Genomic DNA, 17,144 nt, shown 5'->3' with positions numbered 1-17,144 from the left:
CAGAAATGTTTTTGATAGTATCGCTGGCATGTCTTTGCCGCAATGTAAGTTAGAATGTATGTGTACAGCGCAGTCAAGTTAAAATCTTTACTCTTGTACACACAATTACTAGAAGCTATGGCTGGGATATGTCCCTCCCAAAATCTGTTTAGCTAAAAAGAAGAAGGTGTGATAAAATGACTTTGCAGAAGTAAAAAGTTTTGTTTCAGGAGGGAAAATGGGAAGAAGCTCTGTTTGGAAGTCTTGCTGCCTTGTTTGGGAGGAGGTGACTCAGGGAAAACAGCCTCTGAACTCTTCTCTATTAAGATAAGATACATTCGGAGGAAACAAAGAGCGGGGGCCTCGCTGCTGGAGAAGAGGAGGCTGGTTCAGCCTCAGTACAAAGAAGAGGCCTCCTGCAAGCACGGACAGATGGCAGTTGCAGGGCCTAGCAAAAGAGGCAAAGGACTCACAGACTCACAGGACTCACAGAATAGCTCTTGGCAGGAACCAGTTTGGAGCAGAAGTAATCAATTGTTTGAGAGCAGTAGATCAGATAGCCTGCAACTCATGCTTCCCGGACCCACCTCCTGCTTGAGGGCTAATATGAAATAACTTCACTCCTGCTTTTGAAAACATACCAGGATTGTAATCTAATATAAACTACATATTCTTCCCTCCTCTCTGAAATATGTTGAATACATATATGGCTGAAGTGTAATCTCAGTAATCACCGAGGAAGGGAAGCTGGAATATACCACTTGAGCTGATGGAAGCAGGATGATTGTTACAAGAGAATAAAGAAAGATTGTTCTTAAGCAACATTTTGTTGCTATCTCTCCTAACTTGTCAGCTGTATACAATTGCTGAATTACTCATCTGGGGTGGAGAAGGAATTTTAGGTTGTCTTTATTCTTCATCATAACTCTGTATTTTTCAGTAAAATTTATCAGCAGGTTTTAGCTTGTTGTCACATGTTAAATTATCAACAGAATATTGATTCACAGTTGCTCACAAATTGTATTACAGGTTTTTTGAAGTCTGTAGGTGGGCATTTTAGTGTTTACAGTATCTACAGGAAAATATTATTTCATTCACTGGTATATAAATTGGTCTGTTTTTCTTTGCTCAAAACACTATAGGATGAGTATGATAATGTACAGATTTAAAAAATTGCTGTAAGAATTCCCCCATCTTTCGAAGAATACGGGTTGTCTGAGAGGAAATATCTCACGGGAAAAGTAGAGAGATGGTTCCTCAGATCTCTTAAATATTTAATTCAGCAGACACTGAAATCTGAAATCTTAATCTGATATGTTGCCTGTCTTATGTAAGAGCAAGTTAAAACGGATCTTAGGACTGTATGGCAGATGGATATATATCGTCACTGTGTACAGAAACTAACTATAACTACCTCTTGGGAGGACAGTATTTTCTTAAAGTCAAGATTTGAAGCATATTTGAACAAGTAGGCTGGTCACGCTGCTAGGTATGTATTGCAATCATGGATAACCAGAAAATCTGAATTATCAGGACGTTAAGCCTAGCATCTTTATATTTGGTTTAGAATATATTGAGGCTCGTGCCTCAATAGAAGTATGGGGAAATGTTTAAATGTTTAAATGCGGGGAGCATTGCTGTTTAATTGTTGGTCATTTTCTCAAATCTAGATTTTCATCTCTCTAGTTTTTTATAGAAATGGTTAACTGAGACTTTGTATGCTCTTCATAACAAAAACCTGTATCTTAGTATAATTCATGGTAGAGAAAGTGTTTCATATTAATGGATGAAAATATTGTGCTAGTGCCATGTTCCAGTAAAACAAATCCAATCTTTGCATTCTACAGATGCAGTCCCCCTCTTTTTGAGACTACTTCATTCACCACATCAGAATGTTTGTGAGCAAGCTGTCTGGGCTCTCGGAAATATTATAGGTAACTGTTGTTACTTTTTAAATTATTTGAATTCAGGGATGATTTCCTTTTAGAATTTGACTTTTGAACATTGGCATTATCATATGAGACTATGTTTCCTCTAAATTCTGTGGCTTAATATATTTTTTTTATGTGGCCAGAATTATGTAGGTACTGATTTTTTTTTTAAAGCCTAGCATCACTTGATACACAAAATGTTAACAGGATAAATTTTGTGTCTTCTAAAATATACATACATATCTGTACGTATGTATATTTAATTGAACATCAACTTTTAGTAGTGGACTACTGGTGAGGAAACATAGAATTTCAGTATCCCAACATGTCATTGCATACATTTCAAAATTTTCCATTTTTAATGTAATTTCTTTTACAACAATTTTCATTTCTGTAGGTGATGGTCCTCAGTGTAGAGATTATGTCATATCACTGGGAGTTGTCAAACCTCTTCTGTCCTTCATCAATCCCTCCATTCCCATCACCTTCCTTCGGAACGTCACATGGGTCATTGTAAATCTCTGCAGGAATAAGGACCCCCCACCGCCTATGGAGACAGTTCAGGAGGTAAATAAAGAATTACAATGGGACAGATAATTTATATACTCTGGGCTAGAGGCCAAATGTTTTACATTGTCATACTACAAATGTATGCATGTTTTTTGACGCTGTCTTGTGCCACTTACCAGTTGTTAAGTGAAATGATTTAGACCAGTTTGGTATTTCTTACTGGGATTATAGTAAAGCTACCTATAACATTTGAAAGTGAGGAATAAGACTAAAGACTCATTAGGCGTATATTAAAACAGACAGAATAAAAATTAATGCTATAGAAAGTGTTAACATACTCAGCATTTAATGTTTTTATCAAAAAAGGCTGCTGTGAACATGATTCTGTATATATAAGTATGTAAATGTAATTATTTTTAGCAAGAGGAAATGTAAATGAACTTGTGAATGTAATGTAGTTCTAGCATTTTGAGTAGTTGCTAATGTGCAGTCAACGTCGAGTCCCCATATGAGAATACAAGCATCTGAAAAACCTTTTAGACTAGTGAACAGGGCAAATATAGTTCAGAGTAGGCACAGCTAATAAAAAAGTGATGCTGTTTGACAAGAACTATACTTGTACATAAAGCTCTTCATCTTCAGATAAATTCCAAAGTACGTATATAGTCTTTCAAGCCATGTAAGGTACAATATTTTAAGAAAGTAAACTTCAATAAAATCTTAAAAATGAAGCAGAGAACAAGGAAAGTTTTATAACTGGGACTTTACCAAATAAAAAAAGTTCTGTTTTAGGCAGCTTTACCGTGGCTAAATTTTACATTTTTTGCATATATGAATACAAAAATATAATTTTACTTCAATCCAAGAGGCTTTTATATATTAATATTAGGCTAATATTTTTAGTATATTGTGTGGTAACTTTTAAGCTTTCATAAATATCAGGGAGATGTTTGCTTATTTTCCCTCAAAGTATAGGCTGCTCTCTGTGCACCTTTGAAGTATAGTACTATTTTGTATTTTTTACAAATTTTAAAATATTTTTATACATAGCTTAGAGTGAATGACCAGTTGCTGGAAAGTGCATGAGTGTAATATGCTCATGCAGTCTCAAGCTAAACTTTGTGACCGCCCTACTTGGATTCAAGCTTGTACAGCAAATTTTATTTTACTGTAATGACTGATGGACTTTTTTTCAGATTTTGCCAGCGTTGTGTGTTCTCATTTACCATACAGATATAAACGTAAGTAATTTCCAAAGTTTTAGATGTTTGGATTCTTTGTGTTTTCTCTAGAGAGAAAATGCTTGAAGATTGTATTTAAACAGCAAACTTTTTTGTGTGTGTTAACTTATAGTAAATGCACAATTAAAATACTAAGACGAATATAATTGTCATTCAGAGGATAAAAAATAAAGTGCAAACACCTTTTCTGATATTTTTTTTCTGAAAATCTTTTTATTCTTTGCGTAATAATCTATGTTTAAAAAAAAAAAAAAGAAAGAAAACCTATATTGCAGAATTGAGCACTAGAAATTCAGGAAGCGTCAGCTTTTCCATCAGCTTCACTTTAATTCTGCCACAGGTTGTATTTATGCGTGGATGAAGTATAATAGTTGTGGGGAAAAATGCATAATACTGTATTTCACTCCAATCATATATTGTGATCGTTTGGGTAAATCTGACTTCTGTTACCTTTTGGGTGCCTGACTGACCACCCATTTAACTGGAGAAATCGCATATGAAAATATATTTAAATGATCACCAGTAAACTATTCTGTTTCGTGGAACCTTTGCTGACTTTTCAGGATACTAATACTAAACCTTCAGTACTTCCCACATTCTTGAGCTATGAGTTTACATAAATTTTCTGAGTAAAATCCTAGTGGGATGGACTTATATCCTCAGGCATGACATTGGGACTTTAGAAAGTAAAATCTGAATAACTAAAGGATGATAAACTGCTTTTCTCATCCTCCTTCCATCAGGACTTTATAATGCCTTGGCCTCTTGCTCTCTGTAGTAACCTTCAATTTAGAGAAGCAGAAATTGAGCCCTTATGGTGGGTCTGGGCATAGGGAATAAGATTAGTGGAACTGTCTTTGGTTACTTCCAGAACGAGGTAGTGGTGCTTCTGCTGCTCTTTTAATGGTGTAGCTTGGCTCCATAAAATATTTGCAAAACAGTTTAATCTGGGATTTTGCCAGGGTTTTCCAGAGCAATGCGAGTGGGAGACAGACAGCAAATGGTGGCTTTACAGTTTATAATTTGGACAAACCTGAATAGAATTTCATAGAAGAGACCAGAAATACTTCTAAACTATAGGCTTTTTTTCCTGCCAAATCTGAAAGCTTTTTGTAAGCAATGATTGTGTGAGAGCTTCTTAAAGTAGATATGAGATTATGTGATGCCAGATTTTGACTAATCTCAGTTAGGGTGCCCTTTTTGATCCTGAGAGTCAGGTGCTAGTTTGGAGGTACTAGTGCGGTCCCAGGCTCTCTGTATTGGAGCAACAAACCTATCTTTGGAGATGAGTCAGTGATGCAGGTAGGACAGCCAACAGTCCTGTGAGCGCTTCTTGCAGCTGCTGCTCTCCTCACCAACAGGTCTATGGGGCAGCAAATTGGTGAGGCACCATCTCTCACCGCTTCTGCTGCGGTACTGGCTCCACTGCCACATATTCTGCTGTCCCTGCGGCATTACTGGGTGCGGGGCAGCAGCAGGCTTGGTCAGCAAAGCATTAGGTCTGTGCTGTCTGGTGCCTGGAGCTGGGTGGAAGCAGCCTATGGATCAGGGCTTTAAAGATTCCTGTATTTCAAGTACTATGTTGCTGTCTTAATAGCTTGGAATTTTAGATGGGTTTATATGATTGTTTTAAAAATCAGATGCAGATGCCTTATGTGAAGAGCGGATGAGGTTTGCATTAGTTAAGTTGTCCAAGAGGACAAGTTGTCATGTTCCAGGACAAATTCCAGAGAGCACCTGCTTTGCTTTAGTTAACATCAGAAATTTGCGAAGAAATATATAGATGTATGTACCTCTGCAGGTGATGTCCTCAGTGGGGTCCAATTTTCTCTTCCTGCTGTTTCTAACATCTTCTCAAAGTGATGGGATGTCGCTCTCTGCTGGCTTTGTTTCTGCTTCAGATACTATCTCTAAAATGGCTGTAACTTCTGTAACTTTTCTTCTTTTTTTTGAGGGCTCTCAAATCATCCTTATCAAGTCATCAGTGACTCGATAAGTCACTGTTCTCTAAGATTCTGAGAGTGCCCAAGGTGACAGTCACTTCTTTGTCTGTGTATTTTCTCTTTGCCTGGACAGTTGCCTCCTTGCAGTAGTTGTTAGCCTTTTGGCTGGTGTAAGAACACCTTTCCTTTCCTGTGGATTTTAATCACAATATGAGGGCAAAAAAGGCACACATGCAGAATAGAGTTTGTGGTTTGACTTCAAATCTCCAGTATTGATCAGAAATAATAAAGTGTCGATAGATGGATCCAAAGAACTGCCAGGCAACTTACGCATTTTGTGATCAAAAGATAGCACATCTAGCAGAAATTATAGCAGTGCTAGATGGCTGGGTGTTTATAGTCTTGAGAAGGTCACTAGCAGAGTTATTTACCTGAGTTAGTTGTCTATCTTTGAATGACAAATCAAGCCCAACAATTTACCTTTGTGAGGTTACATGCTGTAACTGTGCAGCAACATGTTGTATTTAATTAAATAATTTTTTTTAGAGAGGACATACAAATACACATACAAATTATTAAGATGGAGCAAATGGCTCCCTGTTTTCATAGTTGTATGTAGTAATCTAACATTTTACTAATTTACTATCCCTGTAATATTTGAGTTTTTCTTGTAACTAAATTGCATGCTCTTCCTGCTCCCCTAAACATGTGGAATATTGATCGCTAAATTAAGACTCCATTGTATGGATTTTATTGTTCATTCTGCAAATCTTGTTTTTTCCAACTTGTAGATTCTTGTGGACACTGTTTGGGCTTTGTCCTACTTAACAGATGGTGGTAACGAACAGATACAAATGGTGATTGATTCAGGAGTTGTACCTTTTCTAGTTCCCCTTCTGAGCCATCAGGAGGTTAAAGTTCAAGTAAGTCTGGTTCTGTTTCCATTGAATAGTCTTTTGTAAGCTATTTTCTAAACATTCTGCCCTAGAATATTTATTAGTAGGGTACTTGGATGAGCATTCATAGCTCTACTTGTTGTAGGTAAAAGTGAGCAGAAATGTTATCCACACTAAGGTAAAAAGATTATTTAAAACTATATTAAAACTGTTTTGTTTGAGATTAGTTTGATTTTAATGAAGTGATAGGTTAAACATTAACCTCCATTGTGCAATTGGCAGGGGTGCATTCCTTTTGTACTCCTAGAATATTTAATGAAAATACAAATAGGTTTTACATTTTCCAGAATTTAAAAGTATACATAATCTTTTCTGTAACTGCCTATATAGTTGCTGCATATTCTGTCTAAATAGTCATGGAAGTCAATTATTATTTTAAGACCTTTTGAACATTGAAGTATTCGCAGACATGGAGTCTTTTTAGTAAAGTAAATTTCTAGTTAGCTTCAAAAGGTAGGTTAACGGATCTTCCTTACCTAATTTCAACAACAAAGGGAAACTAAAAGTTATGTAATGTATACTTGGTTTTCAAAACCAGCCATTGGACTTGGGGACTTTTGATGCATCTGTGTATCTGTCATGTTTGGTTAGTTTGTACTTCAGATGAGATTTGGCTGCCTTGAAATCTGTCAGACCAGTTCACTTGATGAAGAGGAGTCTCTCTAGTATTCTGTCAGTCGTAAAGCATTTAATAACTAATACAAAAAGATTAAAAAAAAGTTCACTTCTGAAAGTCAATTGAGAGTCAACAGGAAGAAAAGTAGTCATGCTTTTTTAAAGTCTGTAATAGAGATTTGAATGGAGAAATAAACAACCTTGGAAGTTGTAGTCAAAGCCTAGAAACATTAAATGTATCTCAGATCAGACACATGATGAATTAATTCCTCTRACATATCTTTTCTTTTAACATCTTTTTGCTTTCTAATCTTGGCACTTTTTGAGTTGAACTGCAGTACTTCTATTCAGTAAAATGCTGTACTGTGTGTTTCTGTTTTGATGAAACAGTGCCCATTTTTCTGAATACAGCTAGAAAGATGAAGTGCTAAATTGTATTTTGCAAAGTGCTTTTTTTTTTTTTTTAAAGAAGAGGCACATTTTTAAATGATCTTTGTTTTAGCCTAAGTAACGTCGATGTCTTTAACATGCTTTTTCTTTCCCCCCACCCTCCCCACTTTGAATATTCAGACAGCAGCACTGAGAGCAGTAGGCAACATAGTAACTGGTACTGATGAACAAACACAAGTTGTTCTCAATTGTGATGTTTTGTCTCATTTCCCAAATCTACTGACGCATCCAAAAGAGAAGATAAACAAGGTATGTTATGGTTTGTTTGTTTCTTCCTAACTTAATCTTTTGTGTTAAAAAATAAACAGTAGACTATAGCATGCTACAGAAGAATTTCTTATAGCTATTTTTGTTGGGATATGAGCAATTCTGTATAAAGACACAACCTTTCAGGCTGGTGCTTCCTCAGGTCTAAAGTCTTTAAAGGCTTTAACAGGTAGACTGGGGATCCATACATTGATGTTGATATCCAGTGCTCTTTGGGGTGACTTGATGCTCTTAGCTTTGAAGCGTGGTACTTTTTGCTTTTGCAAGCTGAGTAATTTGATTACAGTTATTCATAACTAAGGATCGTTACTTTCAGTTGAGTCCAGTAAGATGGATAAGATTGTTCCAGCTTCTCCACTTCACAGAACAAAGTGGTTTGATGAACCAACTTATTTTGGTAGTGGAGTTTGCTCTCTTCTCTTGTCCATCCTAAACTTCAAGGGAGCAGGGGAATACTGCTGTGGGTTTGTGAAAGCTAGCCTAGCGCTTCCTCTCCTTCCTTTTCCCATCAAGTGTGTCAGTGGGAACTTTGCTGCTGCAAGGAGTGGATGTGATAGGGGAGTTAGATGAAAGTAAGTGATTGGTGCCCTCCTTTCCATATTTGATGATACTTGCATTTTTTTGATATTCATCATGGGTCCTTCTACTACAAAGATGATGCTGGCTGGGGAGGAGGCTTTTCTCTTTCCTCTGGCCTTTTGTGTTTAGCTTGCATGATCTCCCTATGTAGTGTACCACTGAGAAGGAACCTGTCAGAGAGGAATCTACTTCTTCAGGACCTGTCAGCTGCAAAGAGCTCTGAAGAAGTTATCGTTGTCGGTTCTAACAGCTATGATTTCTTTCTGCCTGCCCTTCTAGCACTCAGAAAAGAGCCATAAGGACCTCCTTTTGAATGGCAAGAAAGAGTTTTTATGTAAGGGGAGTCTCTAAATGCCTTTGAGTTTTAAGTGTAAGTTATGAGGAGCAAATACAAATAAAAGACAGATATACATCCCTGGAAAATGGGACCCGTTAGGTTTTTTTTCTGCAGTCTTTCATAATTGACTATTAGTTGGCTTTTTAAAAATCTGTTTTTACTTAAGACTGGAGCTTTTTTAATTTGTTGTTCTGGCTTGTCTTGACAAATAGCTCCTTTGCAACCAGGAATTTGTACCTGCCGTGAGATTGTTAGTTATGCTGATAAACCACCTGAGGAAAAAAACTGCAGAGTAAGGAGTCCAGTCTGATACTTAGTAAGAGACCTCGAATAAGCTTTGTTAGCTCCACTTCCTGTTTCAAGAAAATGGGATGTAGGATTGGTCGTCTTTTATATAATACAGAGAGCTACTACTAAGCTGTCAGGCCAAACATTACAGGATAAATCTCTTTTTTTTGAGGCTTTATTGATTTCTTATTTTCTTTGCAAAACTGATGTAAAATTTAAAACATGGCCATGACTCTGGCCACGCAAAGTTGGATATAAGATGTAAGTCAGTATTGCTGCAACGGCATGGAGACACTCCTTGTGTAAATAAGAATCTGGCCCAATGAATTAATAGCGTTAACTTCGCATTGATCTCCTGCGTGTTTGGCTTTTGTGGTGCAATAAAAGTTTGTGTGGTAGAAGTGCTGTTGGGGAAGAAAGCTAGAAGCTTTATTTAGTGATTAGTCATGGTATAATTTGGGGGTTTGAGGTGGTTTTGCTCAGTTTGGTTGGGTTTTTTAATCTGTTGACTAGTTAGAATGTTTTTTTAAGTGTTCCGCTTTTTTATTTTGTCCAACTGTAGGAAGCAGTTTGGTTCCTTTCCAATATCACAGCAGGAAACCAGCAACAAGTTCAGGCTGTAATAGATGCTGGGCTAATCCCTATGATCATACACCAGCTGGCTAAGGTCAGTCAAACGATCAGCTATGCAAGTTGTCATCTTCTTTTTATAAATCTGACATGAGGAGCCTGTGATTTTTAATAAGCTTTACAGATGTTTCTATGCTGATTTTAATGAGCTATTAATTTGATTCTTCAGGGGGACTTTGGAACACAAAAGGAAGCTGCTTGGGCAATTAGCAATTTGACAATAAGTGGGAGAAAAGATCAGGTATGTGTAGCTGGATTTCAAATTGTCACTAAAATATTATACATGCAGCCATTTGTGAGAAGTAGAATGCTGAAAGCATGTTTTTTTCCATTATTTAGGTTGAATACCTTGTACAGCAAAATGTAATCCCACCGTTCTGCAATCTACTCTCAGTAAAGGATTCTCAAGTGGTACAGGTGGTGCTGGATGGTCTGAAAAACATCCTGATAATGGCTGGTGATGAGGCCAGCACAATAGCTGAAATTATAGAAGAGTGTGGAGGTAAGTGCTTATTAGGCTTTTTAAAAAATTTAATTTCCTGCATATCAGTCTGTCTTGCCCTTATTCACTGCTGTTGATGTTTATTGCAGCATTTTTTGACCATGGGCTATTTGAATCAGCAAGTTGAGGCTATTGTAATGAGAGGAATGGCACCCTTTATTTCTTTTTAGTTTATTTTGTTTTCAGGAACTGCCATGTTGGAGGCAATCAGTGTAGTAGCTTTCTGTACAAAATTTTTTAGGTACGGTTGTATTAAATAACTTTTAAATGAGAATTGCATTTCTTTTCATTTGGTGATTGCATACACTGGGTTCTGCAGTAAAACAGGTAATTCTTGCTTCAGTTCACTGCCTTGGAAGCAGATGTTAGGATTATAATTTTGCTACAGACCAAAGCAGGCTGAGGAGTCAGACTTGGTTATTGCAATGCTAGTTTTAACACATGCTTATTAATGTATTATGATAAGGAAGAAGTAAATGGATGTTTAAGAGCTTGCCATTTTGGAAGTTTTTCTCTTGTATATATCATAATCAGTTTTAAAATGAGTCTAGGGTTTTAAACTGCTCTTGGTGGGAACTTTCTCACCTTGTTTGTTATTTAATACTTATAAACAACATATAAATGAAGCCAGTTCCTTTTAGTGATATACAGAAAGCACAATGACTGGAACAAAAGCTATATACCATACAGCAGAGTATAAAAACTTGAGTACAGAGGGTTTCATCTAAGTTGTATGAAAGAGAGAAGGTTGCAGTACCCTGTGTTCATAGAATTGGATATACTATAGCATGCGAAGGTTCATAAACTACATTTTTTTCCCTTAGAGACAAAAATAGCTATTTTGTAGATAATATTTGGAAATTGGGCTACATCTTTTCTAGTATGCTTCAATACTAATGTTTTGTTATTTTTTTCAAAGCTTAATTTTTTCAAGGTAGTCAGTAACTCACTTCATTGTAAACATATTAAACTCTTCTCCGTTGTCTTTTATCCAGGGTTAGAGAAAATCGAAGCTTTGCAACAGCATGAGAATGAAGACATTTATAAACTAGCATTTGAAATCATAGATCAGTATTTCTCTGGTGATGATGTAAGTATGCTAAAGACTGAAGTTTGTATGCGCTGTGCTGTTACTGTTTCCTTAGCAAGCCCATTGTCGTTCCTTAACTCGGTTCCAACTGTCATGAGCATTGGTTGTCTGTAAAGTAATTTTTCCTCATCCTTTCTCAGTACACCTTCCCTTAATTAAAAGTATAAATTGGTAGATGTTGACCTTACATTTGACTCATTGACATGTACATTGACAGGTAATTCCTTGTAGTTAGAATCTAACAGTCCTCTGTCTCTTCTTTTTACTTTCTCAGAAATTAGTCTCAGTTCTTAGGAGTTGGGGAGTGAATCCTTACTTTCAGATAGATTTCTGTGTTTCAGCTCTGTAATTAGTCAGTCTGCATTCTCTATTGGAAAGAGTCATTCAAGAACAGAACAGAAAACTTTCTGCAGGTGTTTGATGTGGACCATCTGGTATTTTGTTGTGTCCTGGTTAGGTATTTTAAGCCTTTGGGTTCTAGCTCTTCCTGCTACGGGCTGCCTCAGAAGCACTTCACCAAATCATTTGAAGAGGAATATCAATGGCCTTTCCTAGGCCTGCCAGGTGTTTGCACTTTTGAAGCTTAGCAGAACTGTCTTTAGTTCTTCTGGCTAAGAAATCCATTAAATTGAACTATCCAGGTATTAGCTCTAACTTTAGGACTTACTTTTCGATTCATGGGCCCATTGTGTGGCTGCAAAGTTAATCACCAGAAGTTTACAATATATTCCTTATGCTTGTAATGATTCTGTGGGCAGTGTCTAATAATATTCGTAATGGCTCTGAGACTTCTGTGGTTGGTTAACTTAAAAGCRCAGTCTAGTTGGTGCTGGTAGAAACCTCTTGTGGTTTGTGCTCCCTTTTGTGCATTTAAATTAAATCAGTTTATGTGAAAGTAACCTATGACTAATTTGCTGGATTTACCTCCTTTACTTAGATTACCGAGACTTGACTTCAGATTATTGCTTATACTGTCACCCATGTTTTCTGGGGTTTCTGAGACTTACTAGAAATTTTAGAAAATCCGTGATGGGGAGATAGTAATTAAAACATAAAAACAGGCATAGTTTTTTTTTTTTAGGAAGTAACTATAAGTGACAAAATGAAGCCTAGTCACTCTGAGGACCAGTGCAAGAAAAAAAAAAAAAAACAAATTACCCTAAGGAGACAAAAGACTGATTATATTAGCCTGCTTGCTGTCATTAAGATAGACTTCCCAGGGGTATTCCTGTCTCCTATCACTTCAGGAGCTTCTGTGCTCTTGGAAGATGTTGCAGGCAACTACTTCTCCCCTTATTGTTAATCCCATCTGCTCCTTTGCTGAGCCTTATAAAAGGGACAGGCAGCTGGCATCTACTTTAGGACAACACTAATAGCTTCCTGGCTTTGATTTATTGTGTTAAAGGCACGTGAACTTTGGCAATATTGCTTTATACTACCCCTGCAGAAGACAGAAGGGCTAATTTATCAACATGCAAATATTTGCCAAGCCTTCTAAATCCAAATTCAATCTTCATTTTGGGAATGACGTGCTCTAGTTTTCTTTCTGAAGATCGTTGCTGTCCCTGAAGGTCTGAATCCATCCCTCCAATTTAGATATTTAGGGAGATGTAAGGACCTCTGGTGATTCAGTTCTGAAGTCCACAGTACTCCAATGCTGGACCTCAGAAACCTGTAAATCGCCTCCCTCCCCGACCAAAGGGCTCTTACCTGCTTCTGAATGAGCCGTAGTTTGAGACAAGGCACACGGTTCCTGCAGCCTGGCTTGCAGAGGTGTTACGTTCAGAGAACAGTTTCAGCTGATGATTTGGGGGAGCATGGGTGAGGGTTGAAGTTGTGCATATTGAAGCTGCTGACCGTATTACTTTTTGTTTCTAGAGACAGTTATGTCAGTAATACCTAACTTATAACGGCTCTGAGGAAATTGGGAACTTCATCTTCTATACTGATGCCTTTCATTCTACGTTCCTATAGTAATCAAGTATTTTTGATGAAATATTTCAGATTGTGGTTGAGCGCCATATAAAATTCTGAAATGAGTTACTCTAACTCCTTTAGTTTCTAATAGGAGATACTGATGACTCTTCTAAGCTTTATAAGACAATTATTTCTATCAGCTGCCAATAAAAGTTATTTTCATGTTGCAATAAACTGGAGAAAGTACAAAACTAATTTTGGATTTCACAGCTAGTGATTAGCCAACTCAAGAAAAGCTGAAAACTGATGTTTAGAATTAAATCACACGAGCAAAATAGCCACTGCTTTGACCAAGCAGYGACCCAGTCCTTAGCCATTTCAATTTTCTGTTTCCCTAATGTTATCAGAAAAAATGGATGTTGTTTTTCTTTTTAAACATAACTGAAGAATTGAATTGGAAAAGCTAATCTAATTTTATTACAATAATATTTTTTTTAAAAATAGATAAACATTTGCGAATTTCTTCTACATGTACTGAATTGTGCAAGGAATTGGCTTCTCATGAATTTTATTGTTCATGTATTTTATAGATCGATGAAGATCCCAGTCTCATTCCTGAAGCCACTCAAGGAGGTACTTACAATTTTGACCCAACGGCCAACCTTCAAACAAAAGAGTTTAATTTTTAAGTTCAGTAAAATGCAGCTTCTCTGTCCCACACCAATATGAAGCACCACCAGATGGCTACCAAGTGAAGAAACAAAAGGCTCCAAGACACACATGCCTCTTCGTTTTGATGCTTCTAAAGCAAGCCATGTATCGGTCACTTTGCAGTTGCCAAACGTCACTATCACATGGACTGTAAATGCATATGCATGATCTCTTAAACTGTTTTAGAATTCTTTTTAACAGTCCCAACTACCTTTTTTTTGCCTTTTTCCTGGTGCCACATGCTGACAACCGCAATCTGCAGTTTTGTTAAGAATATTCCATAGTGGTGGCACATCGGCTTTCCACTGAAAAGTAGCTTCTTTGGAAAATGGTGCGCTGTGGATCAAGACACTTTGGTATGATGCGTACATTTTGGAAGACTTTACAGGGGCCCGGTTTGTTCTGGGCCTCCATCATCGTCCTCCACAAACATATTTTCATATACTTTATGTGGAAGAATAGATTAAAAAATGCAAGCCAAATGAATTTCATTGGTGAAACTGAAATAAAAGTAACTTAAAAAAAAAAGAAACACTTGGCAATTGATTAAACACTTAAGTTTAAAACAAACAAACAAAACTACTTCATCTATCAGTAATTGATGTGTGTTCATTAACTGCCTCAGAAACCAGGGTTGGAGAATGAACTGTAGATTTGGACTGGTAAAGCTTTTGCCATTATACCTAATTTTTGAGAACAGCGAGCCCTATTTGACCACTCACTTCAGCCTGTGTGTTCCTGCTGTTTTGAAGTAATCAAATGCTGTGCATGGTATTTTACCTGAGCTACAACCTGTTATGGACTTGAACTTCTGTTTAAGCTGAAAGCAAGAGTCCCAGACTGTAGAGAAAAAAATTCTGTCCAAAAATGTATTAGTTAAAAAGAATCTTGCTTTCAACTTTCAGTAGTCAATATATTTTGTTTTAAATTGATAATTGGATATGGTTGATTTATATTGGGTTTAAACTGTGGAGCTTTCATGTTTACTGTAATTTAGTCTTAAACTATTTTTTACTTAGTAACCAGTGCTTATGATGATGTGGTTGGCAACAAACCAGCAACTACTTAGAAGCGTCATAAAAGCTTCATTCTTGGAGTATTGGAAGAGTAATTCAGACATTAGTCTCAAACCTTATTCACATGATTAAAAAGATACAAACTGGTTGATGTGTGAGGCTATATGGAAGCTGCAGTTATTCAGCATAAACCTGATGTGCAGCGCACATTAAATAACTCTGCGTAAGGTATGTGAGGTCATTGCTTTTGGAAAATCATCTGGCCCAGTCATTTTCAAAGGGATTTTGATATCACTGGGGTGAAGATGGATCATTTTGAAATTCTGTAAGCTATCACACAAACTGGTTTTGTTGCTGTTGTTTACTGGGTGTAACTTCCCAATGCATTGATGTGAAGGGATAGAAAAATCTAAACTAATTTAGTTATTGGATGTGGGTTGTATTTACTGTGATGAAGATAAGGACAGATGCCATCAGAGCTTTGTGGATCAGCTGTTTTTCCACTGATGAACAACGCATAGCAGGTGTGCATTCATTAAATATATATCTGCCAAGGTGGAGCCACTTTAAAGAGTGAGTTGTCTTGTATCTCAACTGGATACAAGCGTATGTTTAAACTGCAAGATTTTTACTTGCTAGATAATCTGTTTTAATATAGTGGTTTGGCCTCTGATTATTTATAGGTTTTATAAATTTTAGAATCAATTTCTCTTTAAGGTGGCTCAGATTTTTCAACTCTTGTGCACATAAAATTGAGTTGAAGTTCATTGTGCCTTTTTTCTTTTCCCAAAAGTTGAGTTGAAGCTTCATATGGTAACTGCATCCTGTTCACACACTATAGTCTAAAATCTTGAAACTGTGTGGTGTTCGCTAAAAAACTAAACAATAAAAAGTCAAAGTTAGGTAAGGTCACAAAGTTTTTGTGAAATTAGAGTTCCAGCAGACGTTATTGTGAACAAATATTTCCCCTTCTAACTCAATTTTGTTTCCCCTATATGCCATATAGACTGACGGTTACCCTGTTCAGCCTGCACTCACTATTATCCTAGAGATTACAAACAAATTGATATTAAAATAACAGTTTTCCACTACTGTGAAGATTTGATCTTTTTCTTGCACTCAATGCATTACATTGAAAGTGAACATGGGAGAACTGAGGAAGGCAAGGCAAAGCGTTTGCTCAGTTCTTTCTGTTGTGACCTTATCAGCTTTTGATTGGGATTGCACCATTTCATAGTTAATAAAGGAAACAAAGTATATTGCTGCACTTTTACGTTTTCAGAACAGTGTTTAAAATTGCATTGTTTTTATTATTTTTTTAAACTATCAGTTAAAATAGACTAAAACGTTCTTTCAAAGAGGCATCTAAATGTGTTCCTAATTTTGTATATGGGCTTAGGTTTTGTAACCAATAAAAAGCTGCTATCAAATACTACAAAAAATTCAAGAACTTATTTTGAAAATTACAGAACTGCTTAGTCTTCACACATTGACTTAGGGGGTTTTGTCTCTGACTAGGTTTTAGTTAGCAGAGCTCCACATCCAAGTTGGAAATATGTTACCGCAGTGAATAAAGTCAGCTGACCCAGTGATCTCTGAAACTTTGGATAATGGTCTAGTACGGAGTTTTRTATTTTTTAAGGAAACGTTTCCCAAACGTGTACAGGAGGCCATGGTAAGTGGTCTGTGGCTGATCCACGTAACTGTACTAGAGCACAGGTGCAGTTAGAAGTTTGAAGGTGCCCCGTAGTTTTGAGGAGCTTTCACAATCCCTTTCTGCCTCTGGAAACCTGCTTTCCAAGCTCCATGTGTCGGGCTCCGACTGTTGCTTCAGCCTGAACGCGCAGCTCGGGGTGCTATGCGGATGGGCCCTGCTCTGCCCCCCGCCGTGCCGCGGGGGCTGCCCAAGGCGAGCGTTGGGCAGGAGCCAGCCCTTCCCGGGGCTCCTGCACCAGTGACCTGCCGGGGGGTTGCATTGCCCAGTGACCCCCTCGTGAGTACGGTCCTGCTTTAATTACGCAGCAGCGCCAGCGAAGGGAAAGCTCTCAAGCTGCTGGAAAGCCGCCTGCGGCTCTGCACCAGCAGGTTCACCATCTGTGTCCCTGGTGAGGGAGTCCGGGTAGCCGCCCCTGGAGAAGGCTCTCGCTCTCCACAGCCACAGAGATGGTGGAGAGGAGCCTCC

The 17,144-nt window shown here is 37.4% G+C and overlaps 1 protein-coding gene across 2 annotated transcripts in view; it reads left to right on the top strand.

The window, feature by feature from the left end:
* Positions 1–16,397, top strand: part of KPNA3 (karyopherin subunit alpha 3) — a 49,395-nt gene extending 32,998 nt beyond the window's left edge. For both annotated transcript variants that reach the window (XM_026075381.1, XM_026075380.1), the window contains 10 exons: positions 1,827–1,913; positions 2,308–2,477; positions 3,617–3,661; positions 6,396–6,527; positions 7,746–7,874; positions 9,659–9,763; positions 9,896–9,967; positions 10,066–10,228; positions 11,224–11,318; positions 13,826–16,397. In XM_026075381.1, coding sequence (XP_025931166.1) covers positions 1,827–1,913; positions 2,308–2,477; positions 3,617–3,661; positions 6,396–6,527; positions 7,746–7,874; positions 9,659–9,763; positions 9,896–9,967; positions 10,066–10,228; positions 11,224–11,318; positions 13,826–13,924 — 1,097 coding nt within the window. In that variant the 3' untranslated portion in view covers positions 13,925–16,397. The remainder of the gene's footprint in view (positions 1–1,826; positions 1,914–2,307; positions 2,478–3,616; positions 3,662–6,395; positions 6,528–7,745; positions 7,875–9,658; positions 9,764–9,895; positions 9,968–10,065; positions 10,229–11,223; positions 11,319–13,825) is intronic.
* Positions 16,398–17,144: the final 747 nt, after the last annotated feature.

Source organism: Apteryx rowi, unplaced genomic scaffold, assembly GCF_003343035.1.
Source record: "Apteryx rowi isolate R43461 unplaced genomic scaffold, aptRow1 scaffold_402, whole genome shotgun sequence".
In the NCBI taxonomy this organism is placed as follows: Eukaryota; Metazoa; Chordata; class Aves; order Apterygiformes; family Apterygidae; genus Apteryx; species Apteryx rowi.
This window is presented reverse-complemented; position numbering and strand designations above follow the sequence as displayed.